Consider the following 18,592-nt stretch of genomic DNA (forward strand, 5'->3'; position numbering starts at 1 on the left):
GGCTCCTCTGTCCCTGGGATTCTCCAGACAAGAATACTAAAGTGGGTTGCCATTTCCTCCTCCAATGGATGCATGCGTGCTAAGTCGCTTCAGTCGTGTCCGACTCTGTGTGACCCCATAGACGGCAGCCCACCAGGCTCCTCTGTCCACAGGATTCTCTAGGCAAGAATATTGGAGTGGGTTGCCATTTCCTTCTCCAATCAAACTGATACATCCACTTTAAAAGACAGTTTGGCAGACTGTGTGGATCACAATAAACTGTGGAAAATTCTGAAAGAGATGGGAATACCAGACCACCTGACCTGCCTCTTGAGAAATCTGTATGCAGGTCAGGAAGCAACAGTTAGAACTGGACATGGAACAACAGACTGGTTCCAAATAGGAAAAGGAGTACGTCAAGGCTGTATATTGTCACCCTGCTTATTTAACTTATATGCACAGCACATCATGAGAAACGCTGGACTGGAAGAAACAAAGCTGGAATCAAAGTTGCCGGGAGAAATATCAATAACCTCAGATATGCAGATGACACCACCCTTATGGCAGAAAGTGAAGAGGAACTCAAAAGCCTCTTGATGAAAGTGAAAGAGGAGAGTGAAAAAGTTGGCTTAAAGCTCAATATTCAGAAAACGAAGATCATGGCATCTGGTCCCATCACTTCATGGCAAATAGATGGGGAAACAGTGGAAACAGTGTCAGACTTTATTTTTGGGGGCTCCAAAATCACTGCAGATGGTGACTGCAGCCATGAAATTAAAAGACGCTTACTCCTTGGAAGGAAAGTTATGACCAACCTAGATAGCATATTCAAAAGCAGAGACATTACTTTGCCAACAAAGGTCCGTCTAGTCAAGGCTATGGTTTTTCCTGTGGTCATGTATGGATGTGAGAGTTGGACTGTGAAGAAGGCTAAGTGCTGAAGAACTGATGCTTTTGAACTGTGGTGTTGGAGAAGACTCTTGAGAGTCCCTTGGACTGCAAGGAGATCCAACCAGTCCATCCTAAAGGAGATCAGCCCTGGGATTTCTTTGGAAGGAATGATGCTAAAGCTGAAACTCCAGTACTTTGGCCACCTCATGCGAAGAGTTGACTCACTGGAAAAGACTCTGATGCTGGGAGGGATTGGGGGCAGGAGGAGAAGGGGACGACAGAGGATGAGATGGCTGGATGGCATCACTGACTCGATGGACGTGAGTCTGGGTGAACTCTGGGAGTTGGTGATGGACAGGGAGGCCTGGCGTGCTGCGATTCATGGGGTCACAAAGAGTCGGACACGACTGAGCAACTGAACTGAACTGAAACATACTCTTACCATATAATCCAGTAATTGTTTTCCTTGGTATTTACCCAAAGGAGCTGAAAACTTAAGTCCACACAAAAACCTGCACATGGATGTTTACAGCAACTTTATTCATAACTGCCAAAACTCAGAAACAACCAAGATGTCCTTCAGCAGGGAGTTGGATGAACAAACTGCAGCTCATCGCCGGAATTATTATTCAGTGCTAAAAAGATACGAACTATCAAGACATGAAAAAACATGGAGGAAACATAAATATATATAGCTAAGTGGAAGAAGCCTATCTGAAAAGGTTACATGCTATATGATTCCAACCATGACTTTCTAGATAAGGCAAAACTATGGAGACAATATAACAATTAGTTGTTTCTAGTCAGAGAGAAGGGTGACATGAATAGTTGGAGCACAGAGGATTTTTAAGACAATGAAATTATTCTGGATTAAACTACCAAAAAAAACCCAGTCAGTGTACAATACCACGAGTAAACCCCAATGAAAACTACGGACTTCGGGCAATAATGGTGGGTCACTGTAGAGCCCTCAACTGCAACAAATACACCACTGTGTGTGGGAAGTCAACAGTGTTATGCATGTTTGGAGATAGGGCTATTTGGGAATTTTCAGAAACTTCTGCTCATCTTTGCTTTGAACCCAAGACTCCTCTAAAAAGATATCTTATTAAAAGTATAATAGTTAAAAGTTTCCAAAAGTCCCAAATTGCATAATGTTTTCCCCTACTTTATAAAGACAAATATGGGAATTGATATAGTCTCAAGAAAATCCAGATTTACATTAAAGAATGAAAATTAATTAAAGTGAACAAATCAAACAGCGATTAGTCCTTTGGAATTTAACACAATTATCCCTGACAATAATTCTAAAGAAGCATCAGATGATATTCATTTGAAGAGCCTCCTTCCTCCTGTACGTTGTCAACTAAAAAGTACTCATGAAACGAGGTTGCATCTTATCCCACACAAACTCGGTGTCTGTTAACATTAAAGAATGTGTGGTGAAAGGGTTGAGTTTGCCACCTTGGAGCAGCACCATAATACATGAGAAAAGTTGAGTGTTAGTTTTTAGCCTTTTATTCAGAAAGGAATCAAAAGCATATGAGTGTCTCTACCCCTTTCTATTCAAAGTACAGGATGTCAGTCATTTAAAATGTTTTTTGTTTTTTCCTAAAAAATGCACAGGCATACCCCCTGAAATACTGCAGGCTCTGTTTCAGACCACCACAATAATGCGAATATCACAGTAAAGCAAGTCACATGAGTTTTTTGGTTTCCTAGTGCATGTAAAAGTTATGTTTGTATTATTCTGTAGTCTTTTAGGTGTCCAATAGCATTATGTCCTAAAAGAAAGAACACACCTTAATTAAAAAATACTTTATTGCTTAAAAATGCTAACCTGAGCCTTCATCAAGACATAATTCTTTTGCTGGTGGAGGGTTTTGAAACACTGTGAGAATTATCAAAATGTGGCACAGATATATAAAGTAAACAAATGTTGTTTGAAAAAAATGAGACTGATAAACTTGCCGGATGCAGGGCTACATAAATCTTCAATTTGTAAAAAACGCACTTTCTTTGAAGCACAATAAAGCAAAGTAATAAAGCAGGGTATGCCTGGAACAGAATCATTACCATTTTATTAATTCTCCAAGAAATAGAACACTGAAATTATTTAGTATAACCTTGTGAAACCTGTATTTTCCCATCACTGAACTTCTACAGTTCTAGAATTATAGCTTTCTGCTGGAATGGACATTAAATTTCATTTTAATAATAGCCAATATGTTTTGATTTAAACACAACTCTGTTTTTGAAAACAAATAAAAAATACAATAACTTACAGCATCCAGAGTTTCTTTGACATTAAAATACCCTCCATTTTAAGTTGACTGACTGTTTCTTACATATAAACTCCCAACTAAAAGCAAAATTCCACAGACTCAACTTTGTTCTAAAAAATATTTTCAGACAGATTTTACAGTCATCCCTCAAGATCTGTGGGAATTCCCAGCAGATACTAAAATCTGAGCATGCTCAAGTCTCTTACATAAAATGGTATCCTACTTTGCTTTGTGCTAGTTGCTCAGTCATGTCCAACTCTGCAACCACATGGACTGTAGCCTGCCAGGCTCCTCTGTCCATGGAAATTTCCCAGACAAGAATACTGGAGTGGGTTGTCATGCCCTTCTCCAGGAGATCTTCCCAACACAGGGATCAAACCCAGGTCTCCTGAATTGCAGGCAGATTCTTCACCATCTGAGCCACCAGAGAAGTCCCCCATAAAATGATACAGAATGACCTTATACTATATGCATGTGCTCAGTCACATCTGATTCTTTGCGGCCCATGGACTGTAGCCTGCCAGGCTCCTCTATCCATGGAATTTTCCAGGCAAGAGCACTGGAGTAGGGTGCCGTTTCCTACTCCAGGGGATCTTCCCGACCCAGAGAGCGAACCTGTGTCTCCTGTGTACCCCTGTCTCTTATGTCTCCTGCATTGGCAGGTGGATTCTGTACCAAGAGCGCCACCTGGGAAGTGCCATACTATACATATATTCTCCATTATACTTTAAACCATCTCTTGATTACTTATAATACCTAATAAAATGCAAATACTTATAGTTGCCAGCTGCAATAAATTCAAGTTTTGCTTTTTTGACCTAAGATTGGTTGAATTTTGGGATGTCGAACCTGAGGATATGGAAGGTCCACAGTACCTTTTTACTTTATTCCTACCAACACCTTATACATTTCAGGGACTTACTATCGTCCACCTGGATGTTAGTAGACCAGGGTTCATCACGTTCACTCTTTTCTTCAATATGTGTACGTGGCACAATATCATGGCACAAGGCAGCCTATGCTATAATTATTGATTTATTTTCTTTCTCTTGACAGGACTTTAACCTAGAGACTTGTTCTCAAGTACTGTTTTACAACAGAAAATAGTCTTCCACAGTTTGCTTTCACATTTTGGTCTGAGTGTGAAATTATTTTGCTACTATTGTTTGTTATCTACAGTGTTCTAGAGATGTAAATTAAAGGAAATATTATGCTTAGTAGGTTTTAAGGCAGATAAAATTTTCTGTGAATAAAAACAAAAGGTATTCAGAAAAAAAAATTAAAACTAGCCCTCCACCTTCCAAAAGAATTAATACTCATTGGAAAACATATGCCTTGTGAAATACTGGAGAGTATTATCAGCATAATAGAATTTTACCACATTACCATAAAAATGACCAAGTGACTAGGAGTATATACCAGATGTTTTAAGACACTATGAAACTTGTTATATTTGTGTGTGTGTTGTAAATTCTGCTGACCTGTTGGTTATATAACCAAAATATTCTAGTATGTGATAAAATGCAAGAATATTTAGTTATGTTTTCTCGAAGGCAAAAAGTGGTCATCTGCCTTCCCTCCAACCAGCTCATCTGCAGAGCCTCGTGCAGAGTGACTACATACCGAGTGTTCCTTCGGCTCCCCACTATACGGGGTGTACTTTGAAAATTTTTAGCACTGTAATTTGAAATTTGTAAAAATTAAAAATATACATGTTTTCCTAACAACCACAAAACATGCAATTTGACCAGGACTTCGGACGAGTACATATATGATAAAATGGGGCAGGAGGACGAGGCACAGCATCTCTCAGAGTATTTCTTTTTGAATTTATCTAAATGAGGCATTTATTTTAAAATGCTCAAAAACACTGCTTTCTTCCTCTCTAAAGCATTAGACAAAGTATCTTGCTCTTAGCAGGCATCTATCACATATTTAATAAATAGAATTTCTTATCTGGGGACAAAAACACAAATGCTTTAAAACAGGGAAAAAAGTACTTCACGTACGAAGATGTGTGTTCGCTAGGGGAAAAAATTGTTCTTTTCAAAGACACAATGATATCATTTTTCTCCAATAGTTAGGACTCATAAGAAATTTTCTAATATTTAAAAATGGCATCAGGAGTTCCATTAATTCTACCAGAAATCTCAAATGGATGCAAAAAGCATTCTGGCTTCATAGAACAGAAAAGAACTTAAACGTCTAACAAGTTTTTCATCTGGTCCCATGGCCTCATTCTATTTGAGAAAAATGAAGCTTAGAGAAAAGAATGTAAAATGTTTAGCCCCAGGTAGCTCTGAGCCTGAAACTTAAATCTTTCCATTCTGGGTCAGCAGGCTTTCCAGTAAGCCTTAATTTAATTATTCTCTTAAAATATTTACCTAAGAGTGTGATGTTTCTATACTTCATTGTGTATATTCACCCACCAAACACACAATACAGATCTCTTCTGACATGCAGTTCCTGAAATATATAAGTCATATTCAAATGACTGCCCTTGTCAAAGCCTTATTAGCCATCAGTCCTAGAAATGGACTGGATCTGCTCTATTTCCTAAGGCCGATGGCTCTGCCTTTAGGCCCCTCCCTGAGGACTAGAATTCTAGCTCCATTACTTCACTGTCTTACCTTCCCTTAGATTTCAGATAAACCCACATCTCTTGCCACCCGGAGTTGCTGAGGTGTGCCTAAAAACCAGCTAGGGACAGACCTTGAGGAATATGATTCTAAAAAAATAAAGCAGTTCAGTATTTGCTGTGAAGATATCTTCACTTTCATGAAGGCCTTTCGCACTGATTCCTGAGTCTATTTGCAAAACTGACTATTAATACTTTGTAGTTGGAAACTAAGGACAGATACTTGAATAAAAAATGTAAATAATAGCAAAAAAAACCTAAGAACTCATGGCCCTTTCTGTTCTGCTTTTTAGAAAAGGAGAAGTATTCCACTAGAAGAAGCCTCAACACACCTATAAAAATAGAACTTCCCATTAGATTCTGAATAGCTGACATTCCACAGGAAGTATGCACAAGTACCACACTGCCAAAACCATCATCAAAAGGACAAACACAGAGAACATTCCATCTTTAGGAATTTAAGTAGTTATTTTATCTTGGAACTGATTGGCAAAGTAACTTCCAGTTTTTTCCATAAGTATTTCATCGATATCTTTAAGATTATACTTTTCTTAACTATGTTTTAAATGTGCATTTTTCTAAAGCTACTTTTCTTCTCCCTAGAATACCACCACAAATAGAGGATTATTTATATCTGTTATAATCTCTTTTTACTCACTGAACATCTATACTTTTAACTATTGTTTTCCAATTGTCTCTAAAGCTTGATGCTACTTACTGGACTGTGTTTAACTAGTTTATTAATCTCACTTACTGGAAAAGGATTTTGATGAGAATTGTTGATAACTCTCCTCTTAAACTTTAAACATTGAAGAATAATTGCAACACATTTCATAGTAACAGCAGACATGTCTGGGTTCCTATCCCCAATAAGCAAGACTTCCCTTCCTGCTATGGACTGAACTTATGGTTGGTCAATGCCAATTGCTATTATTCTATCCCCTTTAATACTACTTGGTTCAGATATGTGCATCAGAAGCAATTCTAAACAATAATGCACTATCAGATATCTTCTGAGGGACTGCTGGGAAAGGTTTTCCCTATAAATAAAAATATATGAATGGGATTAATATTCCCTTTTTTCCCCTGCCTTCACAAGTCACCATGGTAGCTGAAATGAGGCACCAAATGTGAGAATGTAAGAGGTATCTGAGAGTGAGGATAAACCCACAAACTACAAGGAACAGACTGAAAGATGGAATGAACTTGGTTTCTTAAAGACATCATTGGAGGACTGAACTAACCAAACCTAGTATTAACCTGTCATTAGACACATTTTAGATGAAATGATATTTTTTTCTTATCTATTCCCCAAATATCCCAATAAATGCTCGAGAGTAGTTCATCATATGAATGCACTATAATTAAGAAAACTGATTCTCCATTATTGGATCCTTAAGTTGGTTTTCTTCCCCCTCTTCCCAGCCTCCTATAAAGAACAATGCAATAAACATCTTTCAAGCTTTATCTGAATTTAGAGTAACAAGTGTCCATGGACATTGTTCCAAGAACCAAAATTACTAAGTTATACAATACGGACATTTTTGATTTGGAGTATCAATTTGATTTTCAGAAAGTATATTCTTATTTAACCCCAAGAAGTATTGTGTGTGGCCTGTCTCACTATATCCCATTCAGCCAGGTAGGATGCTATGGAGTGCTCCCCAAGAGCATGGTTTTCCCTTTATTCTTATTAATAGAACCTTGGTCTCTAATTCTTAGTGTAAGTAAATTTTGGTGTTTCCATTCTTCTTGCCAGTGACTGGTGAGGGGCAGGCATGTGACCTAGTCCTGGCCCATGAGGTGAAAAATGGAAGGTTTACTAGATGAATTGTTCATTCTTAAAAAAAAATACGGTACAATATCTTCCAGTTTAGGTTACCATGTCTGCATGTAGTAAGTTGAACCATGCCAGTCTGAGAACAAAGACAGTGAGCTGGGGTAAAAGATGGGAGTTTGATGATGTTGTAGAACCCCTGAAATAACACACCTCAAGGGTTCTTGAGTCTTCTTTTTATGTAAGATAGTTACAAATACTTTTACAAATTCAATGGAAAATTATACTTATGTACACTGAGGTGCATCGTTGTTCACTCAGTTTACATTGTACATTGTAAACTGAGAACTACTTATGAGATCACAATGAACAATCCCAAAGGAAACCCTCTTAACTATTTCCCTTAGGAAGATTAACTTAAATTTTAAATAAACGATGCTGAGTATTCACCTTTTTTCAAAAGAATTACATTTGAAAATATTATCAGGTCATTAATTTGGACTCCTACTTGGAGAAAAAATGATCTTTAACTCAAAATCTTCAAATAAATAGCAAAAAACACACCAAACACAAAGGATGCTGTACTTACAAATCAAACACCAAGTAGTGGAAGCCCTCTTCTGATATGCTGTCATGAAGTCGCACTAAAACGGAACAAAAAAGGAAAAAGAGAAGACAGTTTGTGTTATATGTATGCCAACAATCAACTTTAAGCCAGGCATTGAATAGGCATCTGTCTCCTACATTAAAACGTGAGCAACACTATTTTAGCCTCTGATGAGTCAGAATCCTTTATTAGCAGGGCTTGGGTTCACACAGATCCTAGGTTTAAGTTCTGATTCTGATAATTATTAACTGTGTGATCTTAAGCAAATTAATTAACTTGCAAAGATAACAATACCTACACTTTACAGAAAGGCTGAGAATATTAAATAAAGGTAAAATAATTTGCATACTGCCATGTGAAAATTAAACATTAATAATTGCTATATCTCCGTATGTTCAAAGTTACCAGGCTTTGGGCCATTCGACCTCTGAGAGCCTCTCCCTTGCCATTCCCTTTGCTATCATCCTAGTTCAGGTCTTCAGGAGACTAGCGAGTGGTCTCCTTGCCTCTGCTCACCCTTTTTTCTGGGGAATTTCTATATAGCACTCCCCAGTTAACCTGTCAAAACAGTTTTTTTTTATTACGCTACTTCTAAAGTCAAGTCACCAAAATCCATTTAACAAGTCATCAGTCAAAAATGTAAAGCTAGATGGGGGAGAATGGATGCATGTACATGTATGGCCGAGTCCCTTCGCTGTTCACCTGAAACTGCCACAACGTTGGTAACCGCCTAGACTCTAATACGAAAGGAAAAGTTTAAAGTTTTAAAAATGTACAGCTAGAACTTTTAATAAGATAATCTACTAGTTCCTCAAATTAATACTTTAAAGTTTTCAGAGAGCTAAACAGAGAGAAACCAAAGTTTCTCTCTTTTGAATTTAAATGTGCTCATCGTTTACTATAAGATAACCACACATGTAAAACTCCCGTACTGTTCTTCCTTCTATTTATTTCAAATAAGCCCCCTGACTCCCCCAACCCACCCCCATAGATGGTAAATTCTTCCTATTTATATAATCACTTAGGGTAGCTTGGCTTTCACTGGGAGCAACAGAGGCCAGGAAAAGCAACCAACTCATAGGACACAATGCTTTTCAAAAGTCACCACAAAAGAATCATGACATCTATTAATACTGTGACTTGTCCTTAGTATGATCCTGGTGCAGTGATGACCACCATATGGAAAATGTGGTTTCACTAGGACACACACTGTCACACAAGCTATAGTAATCCACAAAGGGAGTCTGTGGTACTCATGAAACTCCCAAGCCCACAGGCTTAGTAGAATGTCCATTCTTTATAATCCAATTTCATCCCCTTAAGATATCATCCTTGGCCCACTATTAAAGTCTATTCTGAATTCCTCTCCAGAAACTTCTCCAAAGTAGAGAAAGAGAGGCATTATTCCCCCATAATTCTGGGTTATCATTTGTAAAACGTGGATTTTCTATTATCACGAACGTGAGGAGGGGGCCCATATGACAGGCACCTGGGCGTGTAGCCGCTTCAGCGCAGCTCAGCTCCCCTGCTTGTCTCTTGAGCACATGGAATGTAAACATGCTGAAGCGTCCCTCTTACCTTGTTTCTCATAGTGTCACCTTCGAATTTAAGGATGCAGCCTATTTTATTTTTATTAACAAACTCAAATATCTGTCCTTTCTTTAGTACGCAGAATTTCTTTCTCAACAACACTACCAAACAGGAACCATATTTTAGAAGTCTTTGCATCCCACACAGACTTGGCAAATAGTAGATGGTCTTTCATAAAATCAGTTTTGAGCATTTACTATGTCACATGTTAGGCATTCTTCCCTCTTTTTGGATAAACATTTTCATCAAAGCTCAGTATACCTATAAATATCTAAAACAAAATCATCAAAGCTCAGTATACCTATATATGTCTGAAACAAAATGAGTAATGTGCAATTCTCTTGTAACTTTAATTGTGTGACAAGTATCTTTCAATTTGGCAATATCAGAAATCACAAGCTTCATCCATAAATTTGGAGTGACAAAGATGAAGACTGCTGTGTGCTTACATCTCAGGCATTTGTTTTTAATTTTCCTGCTACCTTTGCTTAAGTTTATTCTGCCAAAGAAAATCAAAAGTTCGGCTCAATGATGAGTCTTCTGCTCATAGTCATTCAGCACAGTAAGGAAAGCCACACCATGGGTGATAACTCACTGATTTTCTTATATGACATAGTTGCACAGATACCTCATTGAGTGGCTATAACACAATCTGTGGGCTTTTTATATTTAATTTTTAAAAACTTTTTTATTTTGTATTGGGGTATGCCCAGTTTTAACAATGTTGTGAGAGTTTCAGGTAAACAGCAAAGGGAGTCAGCCATACACATACATGTATCCATTCTCCCCCAAATTCCCTCCCATTCAGGCTGTCATATAACATTGAGCAGAGTTCCACGTGTACATTGAAATAATGGTATGGCTACAGAGGTAGAAATTTCAGGTACAAGTGGAGAAGCAGTACTAATTTCTGGTTATATCTGGAATAAAATTTCTTAGATTACCACTACCATATTAATACAATACCTGGATATAATTATCATTTGGAAATGAATCACTTTTTGAACAAGTCAAGAGTTGCTCAAGCCTGATCATCAAACTTACATTATGTGGGGTCAAAACAAGTTTCACCAAAGCATTTTGTCAGGAAGCATATGATAATGGTTAAAAATAAACCATGTGATGAAGTTCAATCATTTTGCATTACACAACTCTAAAATGATCTCTACTATTTCTAACCAGCCATTTGACCAGGTGAGATTAATTGTGAATGAATTCTGCTATTGATACAGCAGGAAAAAAAACTAGCATTATCTTTACATGGGATAAATACACATTTTCTTTATACCTTCCCCATGATTTTCCTTCCTTCCTTCCACTGCCTTTTAAAAATAAACAACTAAAAACACATAACTAAATGAAATTACAATTTTCATTTATTAACCAAACTATGTCATACAGTCTTCACATGGATGTGCCATACGTGTACAATTGCTCTGAGGAAGGGTTTGCTTCCATTTAAAACTTCTAGCTCTTCAACTATTAGTCTCCTGTTATTGATATGTTTGAGAGCCTGGAGATGGTGTTTTGCATAGTCAGACATCTCTCTTTCTCTCAAGCCTTCTCTGTCGGTCAAAAGTATCCATTCTTTTATCCTTTTTTCCTGTTTAATAGTTGCTTATGGGTTGAAAATCGTATTTACTTTTACAAAAGCTTACATAAATAACCCAATTCCTTTTCACACCAGAGGAATTATGGGATGCTCTGTTCACCACAGCTGGCAACCCAGACTGCAGAGCCAGCCGTGAGAGCGCCGCAGCTGCCGCACGAGGAGGCAGGCTGCCCCGGTTCTTGCTATGACTGCTCTATGCTATCGCCACAACCGGCCCGTACGGGTGCACACAGCTAACCTAGTTACAGTCAGCCCCAAGATGCCTCTAGAAAGACATTTTAAAGAAGTTAGTGAGAAAAGCACTTGAGAAAAAAGGTTATCATCATTCTTTCAGCAGTCCTTTTTCCTTGACAGAGAGAGTGTGTGTGTGCATTTAGTCCGGGCAAGAACACTGGAGTGGGCTGTCATTTCCTTCTCCAGGGGATCCTCCTGAGCCAGGGACTGAACCTGTGCCTCCTGCGCTGGCAGGTGCATTCTTTACCACTGAGCCACCTGGGGACCTTTGGGAAGTTTGCTCAAAGGTAGAAGCAAGTGTAATAGTTATCCAGGATAGACAGTTAAATTCTAAGGCATTAAGTAGGCGACCTATAAGGGTGGAAAAGGTGCTTCTGAGGCTAAAATGTTTCCAAATTTAGCTGACCCAAACCCTAATACTTTTCCTCTCTCTCTTGAATGATATTATAAATCCCTAAAACTAAACACAGTAGGGCAAAGTTATCATACTACTAAAAGAGTCACTCATACAGAACAGACTGTATTGCATCCTCATAGTCCCTGTTTGTGAGTTCTGAGCAACAGTCCTGGTTATAAATGAGGGGAGCTCTGCATTTTTAGTTTTCTCTGTTGCGAGGATTGAGGTTGTAGATTTGTCTCACATACTGGGGTGCAAAAATGACAGCTTGTAAGTCAGGTACTTTTTATAGTCTCACTGGCAGTTAATTACATATATTTCATGACTAGAGCAAGCATTAGCTAAGTTCGGTCATGCAAGACACCAAGTCTTCTCAAAAAAGTAAAAGTTTGAAGTCAAAGTTGCTCAGCCGTGTCCAACTCTGTGACTCTGTCCAATTGTATAGTCCATGGAATTATCCAGGCCAGAATACTGGAGTGGGTAGCCTTTTCATTCTCCAGGGGATCTTCCAAAACCAGGGATCAAACCCAGGTCTCCTGCATTGCAGGAGGATTCTTAACCAACTGAGCTAACAGGGAAGCCCCTCTCAAAAACAGGAATGCCAATATTTAGTTCATTTGTTAATTTAAAAACATATCTATTAGTCTCAGAATTATAACAGTCAAATGGCACTACTCTAGATAGAAATTTCAGCTCAACCATTACTCTTGGCTCTTGTGACAAAGCCTGTCATTTCTAGACAGCCAACTTCACAAATACAAAACAAAGAACCACCCAAAACCAAATGCAAAATAAAAGCAACATTTCTAGAAAACTGAAGGCAAATCTGCATAAATGCTTTGTTTTTCTTAATCTTTCTTATAACATGAGTAATACATTTAATAAAACACCATTTTAAAATTTTGTAATTAAATTTTACTTTTAGACAATTTGCTATGTAAATTATGTTAGCTTTCGTTCCTATGTACCAAAGGTAACGTTTTGCAAAACTATAGTACAACATAACCGGAGAAGGCAATGGCACCCCACTCCAGTACTCTTGCCTGGAAAATCCCATGGATGGAGGAGCCAGGTGGGCTGCAGTCCATGGGATCGCTGGGAGTCGGACGCGACTGGGTGACTTCTCTTTCACCTTTCACTTTCATGCATTGGAGAAGGAAATGGCAACCCACTCCAGTGTTCTTGCCTGGAGATTCCCAGGGACGGGGCAGCCTGGTGGGCTGCCGTCTATGGGGTCGCACAGAGTCGGACACGACTGAAGTGACTTAGCAGCAGTACAACATCACAGCCAGGATGTTGACATGGATCCAGTCAGGATACAGAAACAACTCTAAGGATCACTCCTGTTGCTCTCTTCAGGCCCTCCTAATCCCAGCCAATTACTAATCTCTTTCCCATTTGTACCGTTTAATCATTTCAGGAATGAAATAAAAGTGAAATAATGTATGTAATTTTATGGGACTCTCATTTTCATTAGGCATAATTCTCTGGTTGTTGTCCCCCGGTTCGATTCTTGTTTCTGGAAGATTCGCTGGAGAAGGGATAGGCTACCCACTCCAGTATTCTTGAGCTTCCCTTGTGGCTCAGCTGGTAATGAATGCGCCTGCAATGCGGGAGACGTGGGTTTGATCTCTGGGTTGCGAAGATCCCCTGGAGAAGGGAAAGGCTACCTACTCCAGTATTCTGGCCTGGAGAACTCCATGGATTGTATAGCCCACGGGATCAGAAAGAGTCGGACATGACTGAGCCGCTTTCACTTTCTGGTTGCTGTGTCCATCCACAGCTCATCCCTTTTTACTGCTCATTATATGGATGTGCCATAGTTAGTCAACCATAGAAGGACATCTGGGCTTTTTTTTTTCCCTCTTAAGTTTTTGTTTTTCTGTCAATAACTGTTGTGAAATTTTGTGTGTATGTTTTGTGTGACCCTAAGTCTTCAGTTCTATGGGATAAATGCCCAGGATTATAATTTTAATAGTTGGTTTATATGACAGTTGCATGTTTGATTTCTGAAGAAACTACCAAACTGTTTCCCAGAGTGCTGGACCCTTTTACATTCCCACCAACAATGTATAAGTGATCCAATTACTCTGCATCTTCCCCAGCACTTGTGAAAACAGCATTATTTTAAAAACTGCCTCAGGATAAAAATATTAATTTAGGTTGTATGGATTTGAAAAATACATGCCCTCTATTTCTTTGAAATATGAATCCATGTATATATAGTTTATTTTATTTTAAATTAAATAAAAAGGGAAAGCACATAAAGATATACAGATATTTCTTTTGTTATTATTGTCAAAGTCAATAGTCATATACCATTCATAAATTGATTTTTTTCCACTTGTCTTAACAAGAAACTTTTAAAATTTGGGTATAAAACATTTGGAGATTTGATTTAGCTGTCAAAGGCAAACAAACTGATCAGACACAAACTATAGTTTATTCTAATTTTAGATATTGGACACATAAATTTCTAAAGTTGCTTGAGTTATGTATTTTGACAATATTCTGAGCAATATGCCTCATTAATAAATGCAAAATAAGCCACTATTCAGTACTCAAAAGTAAAATAACTTTAAAACCAGAAATTAAAAAAAATTTTTTTGGCTGCTTATTGTGTAACCTGCAGGATCTTAGTTCCCTGTCCAGGGATCAAACCAGTACTTGCTACATTAGAAGCACAGAATCTTAACCACTGGACTGCCAGGGGAAGTCTCTCAGAATTTATTTTAATAAAACTTCAAATTTTTTTCTGAAGTGACAAGAAAATCTTTGTAAACTTAGCATTAATTAACATTTAGGGCTTCGTTGGTGCTTCAGTGGTAAAGAATCTGCCTGTTAATGCAGGAGATGTGGGTTTGATCCCTTTGTCAGGAAGATCCCCTGGAGAAGGAAATGGCAACCCACCCCAGTATTCTTGCCTGGGAAATCCCATGGACAGAGGAGCCTTGCAGGCTATAGTTTACAGGGTCGCAAAAGAGTTGGACATGTCTTAGGGACTAAACAACAACAATTAACTTATATTGTATTTAAAAGCAATTCATCACTAATACTTAAGACAAAGGAACTACAATAAAGGACTTATTGAGAAAAGTAGATATAATTATTACATGAAAATTCAATGGGGAATGCCATCCATGTTAATTTTAAAACTATTCTATTTGTACACACAAAAACCCATTGGAACACAAGATCAATCCTTGAAAGTCAGAGCATATCAACTCTGTTGACCATGATCTCCATCCTTATTCTCAAATTCCCATCTGATTTCCTGAAGCTAATCTAAACTTGACTTTAGATTAGCTTCAATATCTATAGGATCAGGTTAGTAACATCCAGGGCTGACTAGAGGAAATCACAGTGTCTTCTAAGAGTTCAGATCAAGTTACAAACTCACATTATGCAAAGGAGCTTCTGGCTGGTCAAAGAATTACAGTCTGGGAAGATGGTAAAAGTGAGGAGAAATGACCAATAACCACAAACTATATGGTCACCAGCTACACTGATCACATGACATCAAAATAACAGAGCGAAGAATTCTTTTGCATGAAAGAACAGAATTTCAGAGATGTTTAATGAAATAGACAAATGGATAGTTCTTTTAATATCAGTTCATGCTCATTTTTAAAATACAAATATATATGTGAGAAGTTACAGACACTGTTAAACTGAGTGATATCTGGAAATATTCTTCGTTTTTTTTGAAGAATAACTTGAGATTATCTGGTTGTACATAGTCACTTCTTGGAATAGTCAGTCATCAATTCATGTGTCTGGTATTAAAAAAATCTTCCCTCTTTCAATTCTGCATCAGTATTATTGGTTTATATATCTAAATAAGTGATTCCAACTTTCTTCATTTTCTCTCTTTTTGCCTTATTTTTCTGCTATTCCACCTTCTAATACTTATGCAAAGCTAATCAGAGATCATTCATGTATCTCTTCAAGTAATAGGAATATTAAAAAGAAAAGAAGAAAAGCTATTGTCATGAGATGACTTGCATATTAAAGAAATCTCAAGATAGTGCACTTTCATATTGCACTTCAATTATAAGGTGTTAACAGAGGCTTGAGTTAATACTGTATTTCTGATGGATTTGTACAAAATGTGCACACCTATCTGCTATGTATTAAATGGGTAAGAATGTCCGGTGAAGAAGACAAAAATTGGCCATGCGTAATCCCTCTGTCCTAAGTACCTGAAGAGCACTGCTATAGTTCCCACTGCAGAGCCCAGTACTGTTCTACCTCTCAGCCTGCTATAATCTGGGTCAAAAAGAGAAGCCTGATTGCTGATCACTGCCCACCAGGCTGCTCACGGGGCTCTATATTTCATCAGCAAGACACCGACACATTAAATGTCTTAAAGTATTACAGTACTAAGCTACATTTAAGATTAAACAAAAGCTATGCTATTTATGATAAACTAGGGATATCACACTCGAAGGATTCTGCATCATGCCAAAGAATAGACCAGATAAAGATCCACCCACTCTTTTTTTTTCAAAAGTTCAGATCAAGGCAGTATTTAAAATAAGAATAAAATATACTGAAGTGTGTTTCACATTTAAAGGTAACCACTTAAGCTTTGGGAAACTTGTGCTTGAGTTATATATATATTTTTATATACTTAAAAAAAATAACTATAGATCACAGAAAAATGCTTGATTAGTACTGGGTTATATGATCCTATTGGGCTTCCGCCTGCCAATGCAGGAGATAAAGGAGGCATGGGTTTGATCCCTGGGTCAGGAAGATCCCCTGGAGGAGGAAATGGCAACCCACTCCAGCCTTCTTGCCTGGAAAACCCCATGGACAGAGGAGCCTGGTGGGCAACAGTCCTTGGGGTCACAAAGAGTCAGACATGACAGCGACTGAGCACACGCATGCACATGAGCCTATAAGAGGATCCAATGTGAAGGAACTGCAAGTACCACTGACATACACACACTACCATGCGTGAAACAGATGGCTAGCAGGAAGCAGCTATAGAGCGCAGGGGGCTCAGCTCAGTGCTCCGTGACGACCTGGAGGGGTGGGGCAGGGGTGCAGTGGGAAAGAGGATCAGGAGGCAGAGTATCTACACACACACACACGTATATATACACACTACCATGCGTGAAACAGATGGCTAGCAGGAAGCAGCTATAGAGCGCAGGGGGCTCAGCTCAGTGCTCTGTGACGACCTGGAGGGGTGGGGTGCAGTGGGAAAGAGGATCACGAGGCAGAGTATCTACATGCATGCACACATGTATATATACACACTACCATGCGTGAAACAGATGGCTAGCGGGAAGCAGCTATAGAGCGCAGGGGGCTCAGCTCAGTGCTCTGTGACGACCTGGAGGGGTGGGGTGCAGTGGGAAAGAGGATCACGAGGCAGAGTATCTACACACACACACACACACGTATATATACACACTTACAGCTGATTCACATTGCTGCACGGCCGAAACCAACGCAACCGTGTAAAGCAATTATCCTCCAATTAAAAACTTTTAAAAAATTAAAAATATTACATTTTATTTTGGATCTATTTTAATAAATAACCAGAGAGAAAAACTTAAAACATTTCTTGCAACCAATTAAAATTAAGTCCTTTTAAAAAATGTACTGAGCAGATGCATTGCTTTTCTGATAATATCCCTTGGAGAACAGAATAAATGGAAAACTTTATTGTAAGTCATCCTCTCTTTGCAACTTAATACCATATTATCTTAATACTTGCAACCAACTTTTCCCTAGAGATTCACCAGCCCAAATGCTCTCATCTTTCAAACCCCTTTCTGAAATGCATTTCTTGAATAAAGTATTTTTCCAAATTTTATTCACTCCATAAGCAGGAAACGGTCCGTCTAGTCAAGGTCTAGTCAAGGCTATGATTTTTCCAGTAGTCATGTATGGATGTGAAAGTTGGATTATAAAGATAGCTGAGTGCTGAAGAAATAATGGTTTTGAACTGTGGTGTTGGAGAGAGTCCTTGAGAGTCCCTTGGACTGCAAGGAGATCCAACCAGTCCATCCTAAAGGTAATCAGTCCTGAATGTTCATTGGAAGGACTGATGCTGAAGCTCCAATACTTTGGGCACATGATGAGAAGAACTGACTCATTTGAAAAGACCCTGATGCTGGGAAAGATTGAAGGTGGGAGGAGAAGGGGACAGAGGATGAGATACTTGGATGGTATCACCAACTCAATGGACATGAGTTTGAGTAAACTCTTGGAGTTGGTGATGGACAAGGAGGCTTGGTGTGCTGCAGTCCATGGGGTCTCAAAGAGTCGGACATGACTGAGTGACTGAACTGAACTGAAGCAGGAAATACATGAGTTTAAAATTCTCCTAAAATTATAAAAAAGTGCAATGTAAAACTGTATCCATATTATGGTATTTCAATATTTTTATGTAACTACTTTTATGCTGAAAGTACTTAAAGATATCAGTCTATCTCCTCTGGATAATATACACAAAACACAAAGCACATGAAAAAGAACATTCTCTAATTTTAGGTTCAAAAGTGAGGGAAAACATGAAAATTATTTATGAATTTACTCAAGAGTTAGATATCATAGTAATAATAA

General features: G+C 38.3%; 1 protein-coding gene across 33 annotated transcripts in view; it reads right to left on the bottom strand.

Annotated features, from left to right (window-relative positions):
* CAMK2D (calcium/calmodulin dependent protein kinase II delta) overlaps positions 1 to 18,592 on the bottom strand; it is a 309,080-nt gene that overhangs the window by 145,190 nt on the left and 145,298 nt on the right. For all 33 annotated transcript variants that reach the window (XR_015165941.1, XR_015165939.1, XR_015165940.1 and 30 more), the window contains one exon: positions 8,160 to 8,214. Coding sequence is in view for 26 of the 33 variants with exons in the window: in XM_086407229.1 (XP_086263355.1) it covers positions 8,160 to 8,214 (55 nt within the window). In the remaining 7 variants the exon portion in view is untranslated. The remainder of the gene's footprint in view (positions 1 to 8,159; positions 8,215 to 18,592) is intronic.

The sequence above is a fragment of the Bos grunniens genome, chromosome 6 (genome assembly GCF_055505025.1).
Source record: "Bos grunniens cultivar Pamir isolate PY7600 chromosome 6, Bosgru_T2T1.0, whole genome shotgun sequence".
NCBI classification, from domain to species: Eukaryota; Metazoa; Chordata; class Mammalia; order Artiodactyla; family Bovidae; genus Bos; species Bos grunniens.